At 37.4% G+C, this 19,737-nt stretch overlaps 1 protein-coding gene across 1 annotated transcript in view; it reads left to right on the top strand.

The window, feature by feature from the left end:
- Positions 1-625: 625 nt before the first annotated feature.
- The window catches only part of LOC149798941 (importin-5-like), a 154,801-nt gene continuing 135,689 nt past the window's right edge, over positions 626-19,737 (top strand). Inside the window, exons 1-2 of the mRNA XM_089957857.1 lie at positions 626-727; positions 5,502-5,582. Of these exons, the coding sequence (XP_089813983.1) occupies positions 647-727; positions 5,502-5,582 (162 nt within the window). The 5' untranslated portion in view covers positions 626-646. The remainder of the gene's footprint in view (positions 728-5,501; positions 5,583-19,737) is intronic.

The raw sequence follows: 19,737 nt of genomic DNA on the forward strand, positions 1-19,737 counted from the left end.
TAAAGAATCAGCTTGTGCTTTATGCATGAATAAAATTCGCTAGCACTACAACAACTTAGCATACTTTTCATCACCCCTCAACCATCTCGATTTTTAGATATTTACCTCTGTAGCAGGCATACGTAAAAACGTAAGCCAAGTCAGTTGTTCATTTGCAGCCAAATATACGCATTTGATCTCCAGTGCTAGTCTGTGACAGGCAGTTACCAAACAAGCCAATCCTTTTTCAAGCCTAACTCAAAGTAAATCTAAACCACATTACAGATGTAACTTCTGTGTGAATTTATAAATGCTAGGCTTATGATAATTAGGTTCATGCCTTCTACGTTAAAAATATGAAACTATCCAGTGAGACCAAAGTAGAGGGGTGAAGAGGAAAGTATATTCCGAATGAGCTGGGACTTGTACCCTGACGGATATCCCCTCCTTTATTCGTTATAACGAATAGCAAATAAGTGAAGAAAAGTCGGTACCAGACTAGGCTAGAGCCCAGCCTGGTTTTCAGCTAAAATTAATATCTTCTATATGTATGAGTACCATAAAAGTTGGTTTACTAGGCTATAAAACCTGCATTAAAGGGAGGTAACTTAACTTACCTTTAAATCTCGTGGGAATTATTAGGTCAAAGGTCAATTAGACTGGAAACATGGCTGGCGATCAGGAACAGTTTGAAAATCTCCTTCAGACTCTTATGAGCCCCGATAATAATACCAGAGCACGAATAGAGGTAAATGCAAGTGTACATTTATCATAATCTCATGCATAGATTAATAGCTGATCATACATGTTGAGCATTTTATAGTTTCTTTACCACATGGAATGATTTGTCATTCGGTAGCATTCACACTTGTTCCTTGCTCTGATGTAATTTGCAACCACGTGAAGTTTGTCGCAGGTTTATATGGTCCAACACACGGGTATCGCTTTAACTTGATGACCTGGAATTAAATCAGGAAATACGCATCTGTTTATTCTTTTCTAAATACTCTTCCTTTTCTCAAAGCAAGCAATTCAAATTTAAGATTCCATTCATCACAGTTAACAAGGTTAACGTCCTAGATTGGTGATAGTAGCAACAGGTAGAGATCGCAGGTGCTTGATGTTGAGAAGAAAAAAAACCCCAATAATCTGAAGGAAAAAAATCATACTGAGTGACAAAAAGACCTTAGGTTACCGCCATGACCCGTTCTGACATAGGACCCTCTCTATCATAATATATAAGAAAGAAGATACGTGACTTCCAAATACTTCATTCCACCCATGACCCTCTATTTCCTTCTGGAATTTCCGTCTTTAAAGGCACACGTCCATACTGTATGGCTTGTTTTACTCCAGAGATATTTTTCTATTCATCAAATCGTCATTCACTTTTGTGCATTGTACCAAACTGAAATTACGGGCTCCAAAACGTGCAATTTTTGCGAATTTTGTCCTTTGGGACAAGTGCGTGCTCATGTGAAAACTGGTGAAAAGAGCTACATGTAACATGTTTGGGACTCTACTTACCATTAACTTGATTCAACTTTAGGAATCCTGTTCCATGCACGAATTAGATATTGTCTTCTTCACTGCACATCGTATACATGCGACTCTATTTTCAAAATAGGTAAACTATGCGGCACACATGTCAGCGCCAAAATATGATTGGCTCAAAATGTTATACATATTATCACATGAGCTCGGACTTAGTAGTAAATATTCTTGAAAATCGCACGTTACGGAGCACGTAATTTCAGTTTGGTACTATGCAGAAAAGTCCATGATGGCTTGATGAATAGAAAAATATCTCAGGAGTAAAACAAGCCATATAGTATGGACATGTGCCTTTAAGGATGGAAATTGCAGAAGGAAATTGAGGGTCATGGGTGGAACAAAGTATTTGGAAGTTAGGTACCTTCTCTTTTATATATTATGATAGAGAGGGTCCTATGTCAGAATGGGTCATGGGGGTAATCTAAAGTATTTTGTCACTCTGTATGATATTTTTCCTTCAGATTATTGTTTTTTTCTCAACATCAAGCACCTGTGATGTCTGCCTCTACATGATTGTTTGTCCAATCCAAAAGCCATATTATGTGTAAAAGCTTGTTTTTATTCATGTTTTATTCATATGAAAGTGAAAAACAAAAGGGATTTGGAACATCTGCTTCCTTACTTTTCCAAAGAAATCTATAACGACAATGTAACAAGACAATCCAGGTATTTATTCCTTTTAAATGTCTACCTGTATTAGATTTGTTTAGACTAATTCATGTAAAATATTGTTTTTATGACTGAAAGTTTACATAAAATATTTATTTTTCTCTAATAATAACTGAAAAATTAAATACAGTACTGTATATACTTTTTTATTTATATAATTATTTATTTTGCAGTTGCTTTTTTGCATAGTTGGATTGTGCTGGCATTTTTTTGTCATAGCAGTAGTAAGTTATTTTTTAAACAATGTAAAATAACAATAAAATAGGATACATGAAGATGCTTATGTCGGGGGTATGGATGCTACAACAGCCTGAGCTGTGAGTAACCTTAACAACTTCAAAAGTTTCTTTTAATTTATTACAAGGGGGAGGGGTCTTATTCTTAAAACAGAAAACAATCACATCTCATCTGTGAAGATACAAACATAAATTTATATTAATCTTTTTTACTACTACATTAATTTCATATCCAAAGGTATCAAGCAGGTTTTATACTATTTATACTATAATAAAAACAAACTGCTGTTTGCAGGTAGCGGTAGCAACGATAGTTATATTCAATGAGTATATAGTTGCTACCGAAGGAGTCTGACATTTTGTCAGTAAAGTATCTTACAATAAATCACTTTAATACACTATATATATATTTATTATGCTGATAATGTGATTTCTTGTTGTGACAGGTTTCATTGTACTTTATTGATAAAATGTTAGACTCTGTGGTTGCTACCTCTACCAGGTGCTCAAGGGAGAGAACTGACACACATTTCCAGTTAAAGATGACACGGTGGGTATGTTATAATACAACCCCATTCCCATGAAATGAAGGTAAGTGCCACAATATTCTTGGCACATTCTATATTTAAATACATAAATAAAACCTCTCCCACGTGAAACCCTCCATAAACCACTTGTTTTGTGGATTTTTCATGAAAATATTCTCTGAGCCATATCAAATTCTTACCAATAATGTATAGTTTAAAAGAAAAGCCACATGGTTTCCTTTGCGCATGTTATCACCTAAAATGTTCCAGCTATTCTTGAAATTATCCAGTCGAAGTTAAAATAATTGGAGCCCAGTAAAGAGGGTGACCCTCTCTGTACAAAAATAGTAAGATGGTGGCACTCTGCCCAACTGAAGCGCCCTCAAGTTACGTTGTTATCACTACAACAGGAGATGAATTTTCTAAAATGTGTGAATAAATAAAAATGTCATGTTTTTTGCATAATGTGAGTGTGTTGAATCTAAAAATGAACTCATCTTCATGATATATTTTCAGATAAATTGACAGGAAGCAATCAAATGCCTATCATCCACCAGATTTAATACTGGTCTTGGTCACTCTGTGCAAAATCTTGACCTTGTGTTTCAAGCTGACATTTGCATAATTTTTTTTACATATGGTTAATAGAAATGTTGGGTGAACATTCAGTCATAATAATAAACAGACTTTTCCTACCCAGGTAATTCGGAAGATTTCTGTGCCTTTTTATTCATGTGCCAACCCCCCATCATCTTTGTAAGAAATAATATATTTTTGAGTCATACATGTTGAAATTATATGTTGCTTATAAAATTTAATGTTTTATGCATTAATTTGTGTGTGCAGAATTCAAAATTGAACTCATCTTTATGAAATTGTTTCAAATACATTAATAGCATGCATTCAAACACATGTACCATCCACCATTTTCACAGCATAGCAGTAGACAGCATAGTTCCTAGCATGTGGTCAAAATGACTGAGACCACAGCACAGCAGAAGACAGCATAGTTCAATGCATATGGACAAAATGAAAAACTACAGCACAGCAGAAGACATAGTTCCTAGCGTGTGGACAAAATGACTGAGACTATAGGACTGAGATTTAAAAAAAACAACATATGGTTTGCAAATCAGCAAGATTTCTCTGTTGCATGGGTTGGAAGAAAATGGTGCTGTTCACATCTTGAAAATCTTGTTAATCCTTTTGAATTGTTGGTCATTTCACTAAAAGACTTGTTACTTGGTCATCAATGCAAAAGGTGCTGTTCTGATTTCCAGTATGGACACCATGGCAGCCATCTTGAAAATCTTGTTATTGTAACTCCTTCTGAGTGTTTTGTCTTATCAAAAGTTGGCTTTGTTGAAGATATTTTGTTGGTCCTGAATGAAAATGGTGCTGATCTGATGTGCAACATGGCCATCAAGGCAACAATCTTGAAAATTACAGCTGGTGATTGGATGGTTGTGTCAGCATGTCTAGTTTGTCACAAGAGAAAATAATGCTATCTGAAATCCTCTATCTTGAAAATCTTGTTATTGCTAGTCCTACATGGATGGTCATGTCAACATGTATTATCTTTAAATGATGTCTGTTTGGTCATAAATGAAAATGGAGCTGACCTAGCATCGATTATGGCCTCCATGGCAGTCATCTTGAAAATCTTATCACATATTGTTAATAGAAAGTTATGCTGATGTGGAATATTTACCATAAGACTTATTTTCTATCCAGTTGATCATAAATGAACATGGTGCCAATATGACATTGAATATGGCCACCTCTCAACTGCAAGCAAAATAATTTCTAGAACAGGTCCTGGTGAGGGAGTGGAGATGGTAACGATCAGATCCATCACATTGTACTTACTGCAGCTGCAAAACAGTTGCCACTGCCACAGGCACTTGTTTGTGTCTGTGATAAACAGAATTATTGACAAAAGCATCTCCTCTTCTCAGAGTTAACAAGATGTCTCATGCAGTTCAGAATCTACACACTCTCCAATTCTGTGCTGAAGTTTTTTCCTGTCAGCATGGTCAGACACAGTGTGAATAAGCTACAGTTAGTTCTGCCTGGTGGTTATGTTTTACCCTGGACTTGAACAAACAATAGCCACCAATTAGGATTGTATACATAACATGTTCCGCTGCTTCCTGGAATTGGTGAAGGGGTGGCAGATTTCAAACTTAATGAATTGGTCACCTTGTGTTGATTTGTAGAAGGCAGGTGAGTGTTGTCAGTATTTTGTAAAGAATCTGACAGAAATATGTGCATAAATCTGATTATGAGATCTGATTTCTGTATAAATAGGACCTTCAAACTTGTGATCAGTGTACAGGTTTTCCATAATGCAAGATCTAGCTCTAGCATGTACATTTGCCAAAAGCATATTTGTATCTTTGATATATTTCTTGATAATGAAGCTCCGTAGCTGAACCAAAATCTTCTGTATAAAAAGATAGCAGTTCTAACTAAAAAATTCTTGAATTATTTGGCATATGTGATTTTTGCATACAAATTTTGTTGTTATTTTCAGGAAACTTACGAGAATATCCAGATACCAGACAAGCTAACATGCCTTGTAAGAGCGATACGCAGTTCAGATAATGCCATAGAGGTAAGCCCCATTAAAGATTGTCATAAGTTGGACAGATCTACTTGCTCACCTTTCCTGCACTACTGGACAAGGATTGTTTTTTCTGGGCTGAACACCTAAAAGTTAATATCAAGTAATATCTGATGCATGTACTCTGTATTTTTTGGAATCATATCATTTAATGATTTTAGTATAATCATAATAATAATGAGGACTTTGTATAGCGCCTAATCTTCAGAAGCTCTAAGCGCTTTACAACATTAGACAACACCTGTAAGATAAAAAAAACATATAATGATATGATTAAAACAAAAAAACACCATGAAATTAGAAAACATAAAAAACATGCTGAAAATATTTAAGGTAGGGAACATTATTAGGTCTTTAAGTTTGTTCTTGCAGTCGAATTAAGTGAGTTTTAAGAGCACTCTTGAATGAGATCACTGTGTCTTTGTGTCTAAGTTCAGTGGGCAATTCATTCCACATTGCTGGGCCCTGGTATGCAAAAGAACGTTGTCCATATGACTTTGTTTTCATAGTGGGAATAATGAGTATACGATTGTCAGAAGAGGAGCATAAGTATCTTGCTGGTGTGTACACATGGGTGAGGTCGGATAGGTATGTTGGACTGGAGTCCGTCATTGAAACATAGAACAGAGAACAAATTTTGTGTTTGATTCTGGATCAAATGGATAGCCAGTGTAGGGTACAGAGTAGCGGGGAGGTGTGCTCTGATCATGGTACTCTAAGTATGATCCGAGCAGCTGTGTTTTGAAGTTTCTGGAGTAGATATTGAGATGAACCGGACAGAATTGAGTTACAATAGTCCAGTCTTGAAAGTAATAATGAACACACAAGTGTTTTAGTGGCATCAACTGAAAGATATTTGCGAATTGAGCTGATGCGTCTCAGCTCAAGATATGCAGCCTTGCATATGTTCATGACATGTTAGTGCAATGTGAGAGTACTGTCCAGAGTAACACCTAGGTTACGTACAGATTGTTTGAATTTAATGTTGGCATTGCTGATATTTATTGTTTGAGGTAAAGGATGTGAATGAGAAAGTCTTTGTGTTGTAATCAGAATGGCCTCAGTTTTATCATCATTCATCTGCAGCTTGTTACATGTTATCCATGTTTTCACATCAGAAATGCACCTCTCTACACCTTGAATGGCAGCATCAACTTCAGTTGGGTGGCTAGATTTGTATATTTGGGTGCCATCAGCGTACAGTTGGTGATGATGATCTATGACACTTGAGAGTGGCTGAGTGTATAGAATGAAGAGAACAGGTCCAAGAACACATCCCTGTGGAACACCACAACATATATTAACTGGGCTGGATTGTATTCCATTTGCAGACACAATTTGTGTCCTGTTGACCAAGTAAGACTTGAACCACAGTAAGGCTGTATCATGCATGCCAAATACATGCTGGAGATGGTGAAGTAATATATCATGGTCTATTGTGTCAAATGCTGCAGACAAATCAAGGAGGGTGAGGACTGTAGTCTTACAGCTATCCAAAGCAGAGAGAATGTCATTAACTACTTTTAGAAGAGTATTTTCAGTACTGTGGCAAGGGCGATATGCAGATTGTACATTGTTAAAAAGACTCTTTGAATTCAGATGAGATACAAGCTGGGATAGAACAACCTTTTCTAAGATTTTTGATATGAATGGGAGATTAGAAACTGGGCAGTAGTTCTTTAAATCGTTATGGTCTAGTGTTGGTTTTTTCAGCAGAGGCTTTACAATGGCAGTTTTGAAAATTTATGGAAATTCCCCAGATGAGAGAGAGGTATTAATAACATCAGTTAGTGAAGGCAGTACAGGATCTAAGCACTCAAGCAGCAGTGATGTTGGAATTGGATCAAGTTCACATGATTTTGGTGCACTCTTCATCAGGATTGTACGTACAAAATCCATAGAGACAGGTTCAAATGCTGCTAATGGTTGCCGCTCAAATTCTGTATTCCAGCTGTATGGTGACGACGAGTCAATTGAAATTGTGGTGTCAAGCTTATCTCTAATGGTTTATACTTTGTCACAGAAGAAATTTGCAAACATGTCCAGAAGGTTGACTGGAAAGAAAGTAGTTGGAAGTGGTGTAGATTTGTTCCTTGCCATTAGCTTGTTAGTAATCTCGGAGAGCTCTTTGCAGCTGGAACTTTCCATGATCTTAGTAGTGTAGTGGGCTGATTTCGCTGCATGGACTATCATAGATTTGCTTATGAATAGTGAGTCTGGTGGAAAGCCATAGCCTTTCAGCTTTACAGCGGTCTCTTTTAGCAGTGCACAGCTGGTCCCTAACACTGCTATACCATGGAGAACACTTTTGAATTGATGCTCTGCCCTTGGTAGCTGGGGCATGTTTGTCGAGCAATGAACACATGCAGTTATCGAGTTGTTCTGCTGTAGGAAGTAAGCAATTTGTTAGGTTTGCTTGGATGTCATGCATTAGTTCGGTTCTGTATATCATACGGAGGTTTCTCTTGGTAGCAGATATAGGTGGAGGGTTAGGCACTGACACGTCAAGATGGCATATAATGCAGAGGTGATCTGATGCAAGTTCATGGGATACCAGGGAGGACCGTAGAATGTTATTATCAGGTCTGTGAAGAATCCAGTCTAAAATGTGACCATGTTTATGGGTGGGTTGGTTAACTGACTGTTTGAGGTTGAAAACATTAGTGGAATCTATGAGTTTTGATGTGTTTGGGTTTCCAGGACAGTCAGAGTGAAAGTTGAAATCTCCAAGAATAATCAGGTTGCCACCTATCGAATTTCCATACTCCAGGAGATTCGGAAACTGCTCCAAAAAGAGAGATTCAGTTAGCTTGTTTTTCTACTAGGAGGATGCAGGGATGGTCCTGGCTTTTAAAAAGGTGTCGCCAAAAAAATCGCCAACCTCAATATTTTGTTGCCAGTTTTCAAAAAGTGTCGCCAAAAAAAGTAGTGTACATTTTTCCAAGTGTTAATTTAATCTATTAATGTAACAGGCAATGAAAATTACAAAAGATGGATTAGTTAATACTTTAATTACAACAAGCATTAACAAAATGTTACAAAGTGTTACATGAAGATCCGTTGCGATTTTAGGGCTGCCCACTTGTTGAATGCAGTTTCAAAGTCTAATTTTTCACATCTGTACATGCTGATTCTCATTAACTTCTCGAGAGATGAGATGCAGAGCTTATTTCTGATGTCAGTTTTTATGAGGTTCATCTTACTGAATCCACGTTCACAGGCCTCAGTGCTGACAGGTGACACCAGTAGTCTGTCAGTAGCCCCCCCCCCCCCTTATGGCTAGCTTCACAAAGCTTGTAGCGAATTGCTTCCTAAATCCCAAGAATGATCACTGAATGCTGTATAAATTTTCTCGACAAGAAAAATAGGATCTCCATTCCCACGAATGAAACTTACACGAGTCAACACCTGGCAATATTGGACCGTATATATAAGCATAAATTCACACCCAATTTAGGGATTCTTTCACTCCTGTATTTTGAGAAATAAATAATTATTATTAATTATGCAAAACTGTTTTTTTTCTTGTTGCGGAGTTTAAGTCTCTGCAGCTGTAACACGGGACTGATGGCAAAAGGAAAAGATCAATGAGTAAAATGCTGCACTGGCGACAGATGTAATTGTGACTGAGATTTTTTCCATTTGTTTTGTATTTATACACAGTAGTCGGTACTTCAAAGGTTATTAGTTTTCTATGAAGGTTCAGCAAAACTGTTGTATTGGTATATGTAAAAAAAACAAAACAACATCTGTTCTATTTGCGTCTACAGAAGTCGGTCAGTTGTAGGTATAGTTCGGTAGCATGATTGACTGTATCACAGCATACAGTACTCAGCCCAGATGTCAGCATAAGCAGATTATGATGTAACAATGCACTGTAAAGATGGGGTTGTCAATAAGAACAAAGGATCGTTTGTGTAACAGATTGATTCCAATGCATTGCTTAGTGAAGTTTGTGGCTTCCTTTCGTTCTGGCTTTAAATTTATCCAGTCCAAATCCATGATTGTATGTACAAATTTAATAACCAAAAAGTATGTCGCCAAAAAAATCGCCAGATGGGATATTTTTGTCGCCAATAAGGAAAAAAAGTCGCAATTTGCGACATTGGCGAAGCCCAGGATGATCCCTGAGGAAGGCAGTATAGCCAGAAAAAATGGACTGACCTTTGCTCCATTGTAAGTGTGGTTTGGACGAGTTCAAATGATGTGAGGTCCAAATTGAATGTTCTGGTGTGGTTAAGACGTTTGATCATGGAGTTCTTTGTGATGACAGTGATTCCACCTCCATGAGAGTTATGTGGGAACGACTTGATGGAGTAACCAGTGGGTGTTAGATCCGCGCACTTGGGCTTATCGCCTGATGTTTTTAGCCATGTTTCTGTGAGGAAAAAGATGTCAGTATTCTGGTCGTTGATAAAATTAACTATTTCTGTGCGCTTTTCCAGTGGTCCTACTGATTGGGCATTGAATAATGCAATACGCAGAGGTATCTCTTGAATAATTGACACAAAGGTTGACGAATTAATAGGGATTTGAATTAGGTTATCTAAATTAACAGTCAAATTTTTAAGTTGTTGAGCCAGAAAGGGCATAAGGGAGATAATTGGAATTCTTCCTGTTCTACGCTGGCCAGCTTTGAAACAACGTTTCTTTTTTCGCTTCTGTTTACATTTAGGTAATGATGAATGTAGTCCCAGTTCGTTTAGTCTAGAGCACAATGTAGTGTAGAGAGCCAAGGAGTGGTCATTTAAAGCAATTAATGAGGGTCCATCATAGCATAAACCGGTTGACTGGCGATTATCACTTGATGGTGGTTTGTTCAAAGATAAAGGAAGTTGTAGCAGTGGAGCAAGACAGCTGAGAAAAAGTCTAATTGTTCACGTTTCCAAAATAAGGAGATGAAGAAACACATATGAACTGAACAGCCAATACATGATGAACACAATAACCTAGACGAAGACAGGCAACAAGCACATATATCAGGAAAACGGCACAAAAAACAGTGCAGCTGCTTCAAGCCAGTTAAGCGATAGCGGCCATGTTGAACATGGGTTTATGGCTATTTTTTTAGAATATGGTAGCCTACTTGGTGGAGGAAGTTATCAAGAAAGCCTAGGGAAGATTTAACCAGCAGCCAGTGGGATGCTGAGCTGGGACTCCCACCCATGTAGACAGCAAGGAAAGGTCTTATTCCAAGCGCTAAGCATCACACACTTTGTATAATGTTCCAATTTGCAAACAGCATTTTGTCTAACTCTCAACATGTCTTGATTTCGAGGTCACATGCACTACTTATTCCCCTACGCTTTGAAACGAACACAATAATGAAAGCTAAAGTTTTTTTTTTTGATGTACTCTTTATACATGTGTACATCACTGGGTCTTTCTGCCTTTGAATTCAAGCATTGTAAACACATTTTCTTACTCAGCAGGTGGTTGAAGTAGGCCCATCAAGCCCTGGAAATTGCCTTCTGGAAATTGCATGCGTATGGAGGACTCCTGCTTAAATAAATTTCTGTGTCAGATAAAAAAATTACTGTCCAAATACATGTGATTAAGCATTTCCAAGATGTCTGCTTAGACCACTGGGATATATAGGCTCCCTGCAGCATTCATTTGCTGACAGTATCTTGGAGCCATTCAACATACTCTGATGCATTTTGGCAAGTCATTTGTCTCACAATGCAGTTTGGCATGTCATTTGTCTCACAGTGCAGTTTGGCATGTCATTTGTCTCACAGTGCAGTTTGGCATGTCATTTATCTCACAATGCAGTTTGGCATGTACATTGTCTCACAGCCTTAGATGTACCTTTAGTAGGTTTTGTCATGCCTTGAATGTAGGTATGCCACTTGGCAATTATTATTATCTGATGCATATATAGATGCCATTTTGTAGTTTATGAATGTTACAAGTAGATAAGCCTTTAAAGGTTTGGTCTGATTTTGATGGAGTTTATGCTCTTTTTGATGGAGTTTAGGCATTTTTTTATGGAGTTTAGGCCATTTTTTGATGAAGTTTAGGCCTTCACTTTTTATCTAAGTAGCTACATTTTAAGTTAAGCACAATCTTCTAATTCAGCATATGTGGCAAGTTAAAATATCGATAAAATCACGAGTAAAAATTGATGGCCTTGTTACACATTAGAGGTGCATTACATATTGGTTTCTTGCTCTTTCTTTTTACATAGGTATAGTTAAACGAGTCTTGAGCAAGTACCTCTCATTTATGATCACAATCATCATGCACTCATCAATTGTATTTTATAAATGCACTTTCGTCGGTGGCCACCTGCAGAATGCAACCAGCAACCTTGATTTTCTGGCAAAATGTCATTTCAGCACTGCTGTGAACGACTTTCACAAAACAAATGAACACTGTTGATGTTTATTTAATCCATTGTAAACACAACTGCTTAATATTTGGAATAAGTCCTTTCATTGAATTGGTAAAATTCAGTCTATGATGGACAAACAAGAGCTATATGTCACTGGTGTAAAGAATTTGGAAAATTAAACTCAGTGGTAACCACTGGTTCTACTCATCTGGACATTTAGCCACTTCAGGTATGCTGATTGTGCTTCTGGGAGGGTTTTTTGCTGGTGGTACGCCTATTTTTACCAAAATGTAATCATGAATGTTATCACTGACTGGCGATCTAATCAGATAGACTACCCACTCCAATGAAATTTATAAATGAAACAGCGTTGATGGTGTGGGTGTCCAACTGAGCCAACCTGGCATTCTGTAATGTGATTAGAGCTGTGAAAGGGTGTCTGGATATTTGGGTACCTGCTTGTTGATAATAACCCAGTTTAATAAAATGAGCCGCCCATTGCACATGGCCCCATAAGCCCTTTGGCTTGTAAAGGCAGCATTCAATCAGTTTTCAAGTTGAAATTCATTTTGATAGAGCAAAGAATATAATGCATACACTTGAGTTCTGCCACTTCCAGTAAATATTTGACCTTAATCATAGCAACCCAGTTAAAATTACAAAGTCTTCATATTGGAATTTTAATGATTGATTCTTATAGAACTCATTCAGACCTTTTCAGAACAGTTTTAATTTTTGAAATATGTTGATTAGTTCAGAAGTTATGACTATTTGAATATTGTCAAAAATTGGCTTATCAGTGAATTTCTGCCTTATTTAAATGCGTGTTTAATTCATTTAAGTCACAGACCCAACACATTTAATAAAATAAGTGTTTTCATCATAACTTTTGATCTAAAAAAAGATATCTCCATGAAACCTGTCATTCTTTTATCATTTTCCTGTAGAATTCAAATATCTACAATAAATTGTTTTTGTTGTTGTTCTAGGGTTTAACACCATTTTTCAGCACAAGATAGGCTATACATGGCAGCCAGTATAACTGGTGGAGGAAGAACCCTGGAAAACCCAGGGAAGAACCACCGACCCACGAGAAGCTACTGGCAGGCTTTCCCACATACCCACGTTAGCCGAGCCTTGGACTCGAACCCACGCAGACAGAGGTGAGATGGCAGTGATCCGGAATGGTGAGCGCTTTAGACCACTCAGCCACTCGGGGCCCCTCTACAATAAATTAAATGTCCAATAGATTTCAGTGCATGGAATAAAATAAGGGGTTAAAATCTTTATTTTTCTTCTACCAGACAATTCAGATACTGGACAGCATATTTCTTAACAAGTCATTTAATTCAGAAGAAACCATTGGCATGCATTGTAAACAGTTCATCATATTTTCTATGCACTGAGAATGCCCACTGATGTACAGAATTTAGACATTCTGGAAGCATTCCAGTCGCTATGACAAATTCAGGCTTAACTTCCTGAATATCATCTCTGCTGGGCCATATAAAAACTCCCTCTTTCCTACATGGTACCATGAATTTAGCTATCAAATTATTATCATTGTCACTTTTAATTTCATGAAGACATCCAGGGTGCCAAGCATCCTGGTATGCTATGACAACATAATCCTTAAGCTGGTCAAGAACAGGCAGCTGTTGATGTACTGTATTTCACTTTCATAGAGTTCATCAGTGTCATTCGGATTTCGCTTTCTCTTCTTTGGTGGCAGTTCACTCGTTTGGTCGGGGGCCCCGAGTGGCCGAGTGGTCTAAAGCGCTCACCGTTATGGATCACTGCCATCTCACCTCTGTCTGCATGAGTTCGAGTCTCAGGCTCTACTAATGTGGGTACGTGAGAAAGCCTGCCAGTAGCTTCTCGTGGGTCGGTGGTTCTTCCCGGGGTTTTCCAGGGTTCTTCCTCCACCAATTATACTGGCCGCCATGTATAGCCTATCTTGTGCTGAAAAATGACGTTAAACCATACAACAACAACAACAACTCGTTTGGTCCAATATTTCATTGCACAAACGTTTCTGGTGTTCTTTATGTTTAAGGCACAAGTCTTTTCCACAATGGCGTGCACTCTTCCACAATGACTTTTTCTGTGTGAGTCATACTGTCTTACCACTCTTTCATTCCGAGATGGTTTCTCTTGAGTAGTTGAATTTAGGAGTGGTGGTGCAAGGAGACATTTGGTCTATGCTTCTGACTGCTATCAAGGTCACTAAAGTGGTGTTCACGGCCAAGATTGTTCACTTGTGTGAACTGTGTCCTCATAATTGTCTTTGGATCGGCTGCTTCGCTGTACTGCCCACCAGGCAAGAAATCAGAGAGTTGTTTTTCAATTGGAACTACCATTGACTTAAACATGGAAGTAATAACTTGAAGCAAGCCGGCTACACCCTTCATCAAAGGAAGTAAGCACCATAACTATTTTCAGCACGTTTTTTTGTTTTCTAATGTCCTCAGAATTATGTGTGAGGCATGAAGAGAAGTTTAGTCCTGATGTGATTTAATATTGGCTCAATGTGGAAAATTATGGATGAAATTATCCAGTTGGACAGTCATCCCTTGAAATGCTCCAAAAGAGCAGATATGAGAGCCTTGATGAAGTGTTCTATTCTGTCCTTTCCAAAAGAAAGGAATGTGTTGAACTTTGGAATGTTCTCCAGAAAATGTTGTTGTTGTCACATGGGCAGGCAACAGTGGAGAGAGGATTTTCTGTCAACAAACATGTATCTGTTGAGAACCTCAGCAGAGAAAGCCTCAGAGCTCAAAGGCTAATCATTGACACAATGAGAAAAACTGGTGGACCTTTGGAAATTGTCATTAGCAATGAACGATGACATATGCCTCCTCTGCAAGATATAAGTACCATGTCTATCTGGATAAGAAGAAAGCAGACGAGGAGCATGAAGAGAAAATCAGAAAAGGAAAGAAACAGGAGTTAACCATGGATGAAATGGAAGAACTTAAAACCAGAAAGCTGTGTCTTGAAGTTGACCTTGCTAGCCTACATGCTTCCTCTGTTTAGAAGGCAGAAGAAGCAGAGTTAAAAGGACTTATTGTTCTTGTCACAGAGTCAAATGCTCTTAGGAGAAGAGCAGAGGAAAAGATGACAGCAGTGGCTTCGCTTTCCAAAATGATTGAAGAGAAAAAACAGCAACTATAATATAATATTTTGTATTAAATCTGATACATATGTTACATATTTATGAAATAACAATGAATGTTAACCTATCTTCCAGATCATTATAAAGCAATTTTAGGAAATTAATTATAGTTTGAATTTAATCATTAAACAATATTTATAGGTTACTGCATTTATATGGGAAAATATCAATGAGGTTTTTGGATGGAATACTGCACGACCTTATGAGTGCAATATATCCATCCAACAAAACGAGTTCATATTTTCCCATACAAATGCAGTAACCTTTCTATTATATGCTCATTTTCTTATTCTAGCTAAGGCTTAATTATATAAACAAAATACACTACAAGATACAATGTAACTGAATGTATGCCATATTCCAAACTAAATACACAAACACAGATTCATCATTACACAACAGCAACATTATTACTGTGCACATAACTCCGCCCAGATAAATTTGAACTTGTCGCGTGCTAGACACAAGTTTTGAAAGAAAATGGCATTTTTGTCTACTTAAAATTGAAATTTGGAGTCATGTTGTGTATGAATTCATGTTGTGTATGAATGCACATTGCAACAACTTTTCTATTTGATTTGGAATGAATAGATTTTGGTATTTTTTGTCTATTCTACGAAATTTCGTGATTATGGGCTGGATTCATCTTTGCAAATTGTACATTAAATACATCAGATTGAAGCAGCGCGGGAGAAGCGTGTTTGCATCTGCGTGTTTGTTCTGTCATTGACTGTTTGAAATCATAATGTGGGAAAAATATGAAGTGTTTCAGTTGCAATTATCAAAAAGATGCTATTGAATTTAATGTTTATTTCATTTTGAGTGCAGTAAGGAGGATGTAATTGCACTTGGAATATAGTTGAAATTACAGCACAATTTCGAAATGTGCAATCAAGCTTGAGAACTCATGACGTGACTCATGTAATTCGGATTTGCAGAACTAAGAAAGTACATTTTGAGGAAATTCAGAATGTAAATCTGTAAGTATATTTTTTGCCATTCTTATTACCAGCTAAAGGAGACAGTTTATGCCTTTATAACTTGCATGTTATTTGTAGGTACCAAGCAATTTTATGAAATCTGGCATCACCAAAATCCGAAACATTGTATCAAAAAAGTTAACGTGGAATGTAGCAAAGCATCTGGTATATGGCAGTCCATGAAACATCTGCTTTAGATCATTCAGAAACATTTAATCAACCAAAACGTAAAGTGTCTGCTACACGAGAGTACATGATTTGTTTACAAAGTAGTTCCTAATACACTATTAGGCACACGTGTCCTGCGCATCAGTGCAATATGAAGGTGTGCAATATTGTAAAATACTGAATGATTCTGACAATGTAAAGTTATCAAAGAAAAAATGAGCATATAATAATGTAGTATTTTGCATTCTTTGTTTTCTCATATAACCTGTATACAAAATGTTTTTGAAAATAGGTCTTGGAAATCTATATTTGTGGTCTTTGAAAGTTTAGGAAAAGCCTTTGAATTTATCATTCAGAGTTTAGTATGAACCCTGATGCAGCCATATGTTGATGATGCTTGAATTAGCTTAATTTCAAGTGTTGACACTACAATTTAGATGGGTTATGGCCCCTGAAGGAATCTTGCATTTCAGTGAAAGTAATCATACACCTTTATATTGCTGAGGCCTCGGATGAGTTGATTTGCAGCATTCTGTGTTGTCATGGAGAAGTGTTAGGTAGGGCCTCCTAATGTCTGTTGTCTCCAGATTTTGGTTTTCCAACATTAGTTCTGTTTGAAGAAATGCTAAGCAGAAATGTCAAGAGAGAGCAGGTCCCTATGTGATACATCCATCTCTACTAGCTATAGTTTATACTCAAGTGACAGGTAGAGAGCAGGTCCCTATGTGATGCATCCATCTCAACTAGCTATAGTTTATACTGAAGTGACCTGTAGAGAGCAGATCCCTATGTGATGCATCCATCTCTACTAGCTATAGTTTATACTCAAGTGACCTGTAGAGAGCAGATCCCTATGTGATGCATCCATCTCTACTAGCTATAGTTTATACTCAAGTGACCTGTATAGAGCAGGTCTCTATGTGATGCATCCATCTCTACTAGCAATAGTTTATACTGAAGTGACCTGTAGAGAGCAGGTCCCTATGTGATGCATCCATCTCTACTAGCTATAGTTTATACTGGAGTGACCTGTAGAGAGCAGGTCCCTATGTGATGCATCCATCTCTACTAGCTATAGTTTATACTCAAGTGACCTGTAGAGAGCAGGTCCCAATGTGATGCATCCATCTCTACTAGCTATAGCTTATACTGAAGTGACCTGTAGAGAGCAGGTCCCTATGTGATGCATCCATCTCTACTAGCAATAGTTTATACTCAAGTGACCTGTATAGAGCAGGTCCCTATGTGATGCATCCATCTCTACTAGCTATAGTTTATACTCAAGTGACCTGTAGAGAGCAGGTCTCTATGTGATACATCCATCTCTACTAGCTGTAGTTTATACTGAAGTGACCTGTAGAGAGCAGGTCCCTATGTGATGCATCCATCTCTACTAGCAGTAGTTTATACTCGAGTGACCTGTAGAGAGCAGGTCCCTATGTGATGCATCCATCTCTACTAACTATAGTTTATACTGAAGTGACCTGTAGAGAGCAGGTCCCTATGTGATGCATCCATCTCTACTAGCAATAGTTTATACTCAAGTGACCTGTAGAGAGCAGGTCCCTATGTGATGCATCCATCTCTACTAGCAATAGTTTATACTCAAGTGACCTGTAGAGAGCAGGTCCCTATGTGATGCATCCATCTCTACTAGCTATAGTTTATGCTCAAGTGACCTGTAGAGAGCAGGTCCCTATGTGATGCATCCATCTCTACTAGCTATAGTTTATACTCAAGTGACCTGTATAGAGCAGGTCTCTATGTGATGCATCCATCTCTACTAGCTATAGTTCATATTCAAATGACCTACATTAACATATGCTTTTTTTTCCCTCATGTATTTTGTACACTTTTGCCCAGATAGTGACTTGCATTAACTTTTATTTATTAAGTGTGAATGGATTATGAGTACTGTATATTAATAATTTGTGGTACAGATTCTGACATTTATGGAACTCAATACATTGCCAGTGAACTAGTTTTGTGATATTTCTATAAATAGTATACAACTGAAAATTCTACTTTAACATTTGTTTTGTTTGAATTTCTTGGTCCTTAAGTTTCTTTTCTCAACCCCTCCCAAAATATTCCTAAAAGATGTATCAACATAGAAGGTGGTTTAATTGCCTGTTATATGCTTCCTGGTGCCAAATGAAAAAGTAAAATCACTCATCTGGCAGCATCCTTCAAGAAAGATGTAAAATAAATTGATTGTCCTGTCATTTGTGGGGAAATAATACCAAGGCGAACTTCTGGGGGTTGGGTTGAACTTGGCTATGTATGTTCACAGACATCATCTTATCCTAGGTACCAATGGGGCAAGAGTTGAGGAAATGCAAATTAGACAGTAGCCCATCTTGTATAGCTTGGACTCATCCACATAAAGATATTTCCCAGTCATTGATCACTCATAAATATCAAATAAATGAATGTTATTTGTTATGAAACATTGATGTGCATTCTTTAAGTTTATTTTGTACTTTTCTGCAGATTATCTGAATATATTGCAAGATGTATCCTAATACAAAAATTCTGGTTTTACCCACCCCTAGTATTTAGAGCAGCTTCTTGTACACTTTTGCCTGTCGAGTAATGTGACATGATACACCATTGCCTTTAGAGTAATGTGACACTATACACTATTGCCTGTAGAGTAATGTGACATAATATACTATTGCCTGTCAAGTAATGTGTTGTTGTTGTAGGGTTTAATGCCATTTTTCAGCACATGATAGGCTATACATGGCAGCCAGTATTAATGGTGGAGGAAGAAACCGGGAAAACCCCGGAAAGAACCACCGACCCACGAGAAGCTACTGGCAAGCTTTCTCACATACCCACATTTGCAGAATCCAAGACTCAAACCCACTCAAGTAATGTGAAATGATACACTATTGCCTATAGAGTAATGTGACATTTTACACTTTTGCCTGTATAGTAATGTGACATGATACACTATTGCCTGTCGAGTAATGTGGCATGATACACTATTGCCTGTCAAGTAATGTGACATGATATACTAGATAACACTATTGCCTGTCAAGTAATGTGATATGATACACTAGATACATTATTGTCTGTCAAGTAATGTGACATGGTACACTAGATAAACTATTGCCTTTCAAGTAATGTGTCATGATTCACTATTGACCATTGAGTAATGTGACATGATACACTATTGACTGTTGGGTAATGTGATATGATACACTATTGACTGTTGAGTAATGTGACATGGTACACTATTGACCGTTGAGTAATGTGACATAATACACTATTGACTGTTGAATAATGTGACACAATACACTATTGACTGTTGAGTAATGTGACATGATACACTATTGACTGTAGAATAATGTGACATGATACACTTGACTGTAGAATAATGTGACATAATACACTATTGACTGTAGAATAATGTGACATGATACACTATTGACTGTTGAGTAATGTGACATGATACACTATTGACTGTTGGGTAATGTG

The sequence above is a fragment of the Sinohyriopsis cumingii genome, chromosome 5 (genome assembly GCF_028554795.1).
Source record: "Sinohyriopsis cumingii isolate HCF-2022 chromosome 5, ASM2855479v2, whole genome shotgun sequence".
In the NCBI taxonomy this organism is placed as follows: domain Eukaryota; kingdom Metazoa; phylum Mollusca; class Bivalvia; order Unionida; family Unionidae; genus Sinohyriopsis; species Sinohyriopsis cumingii.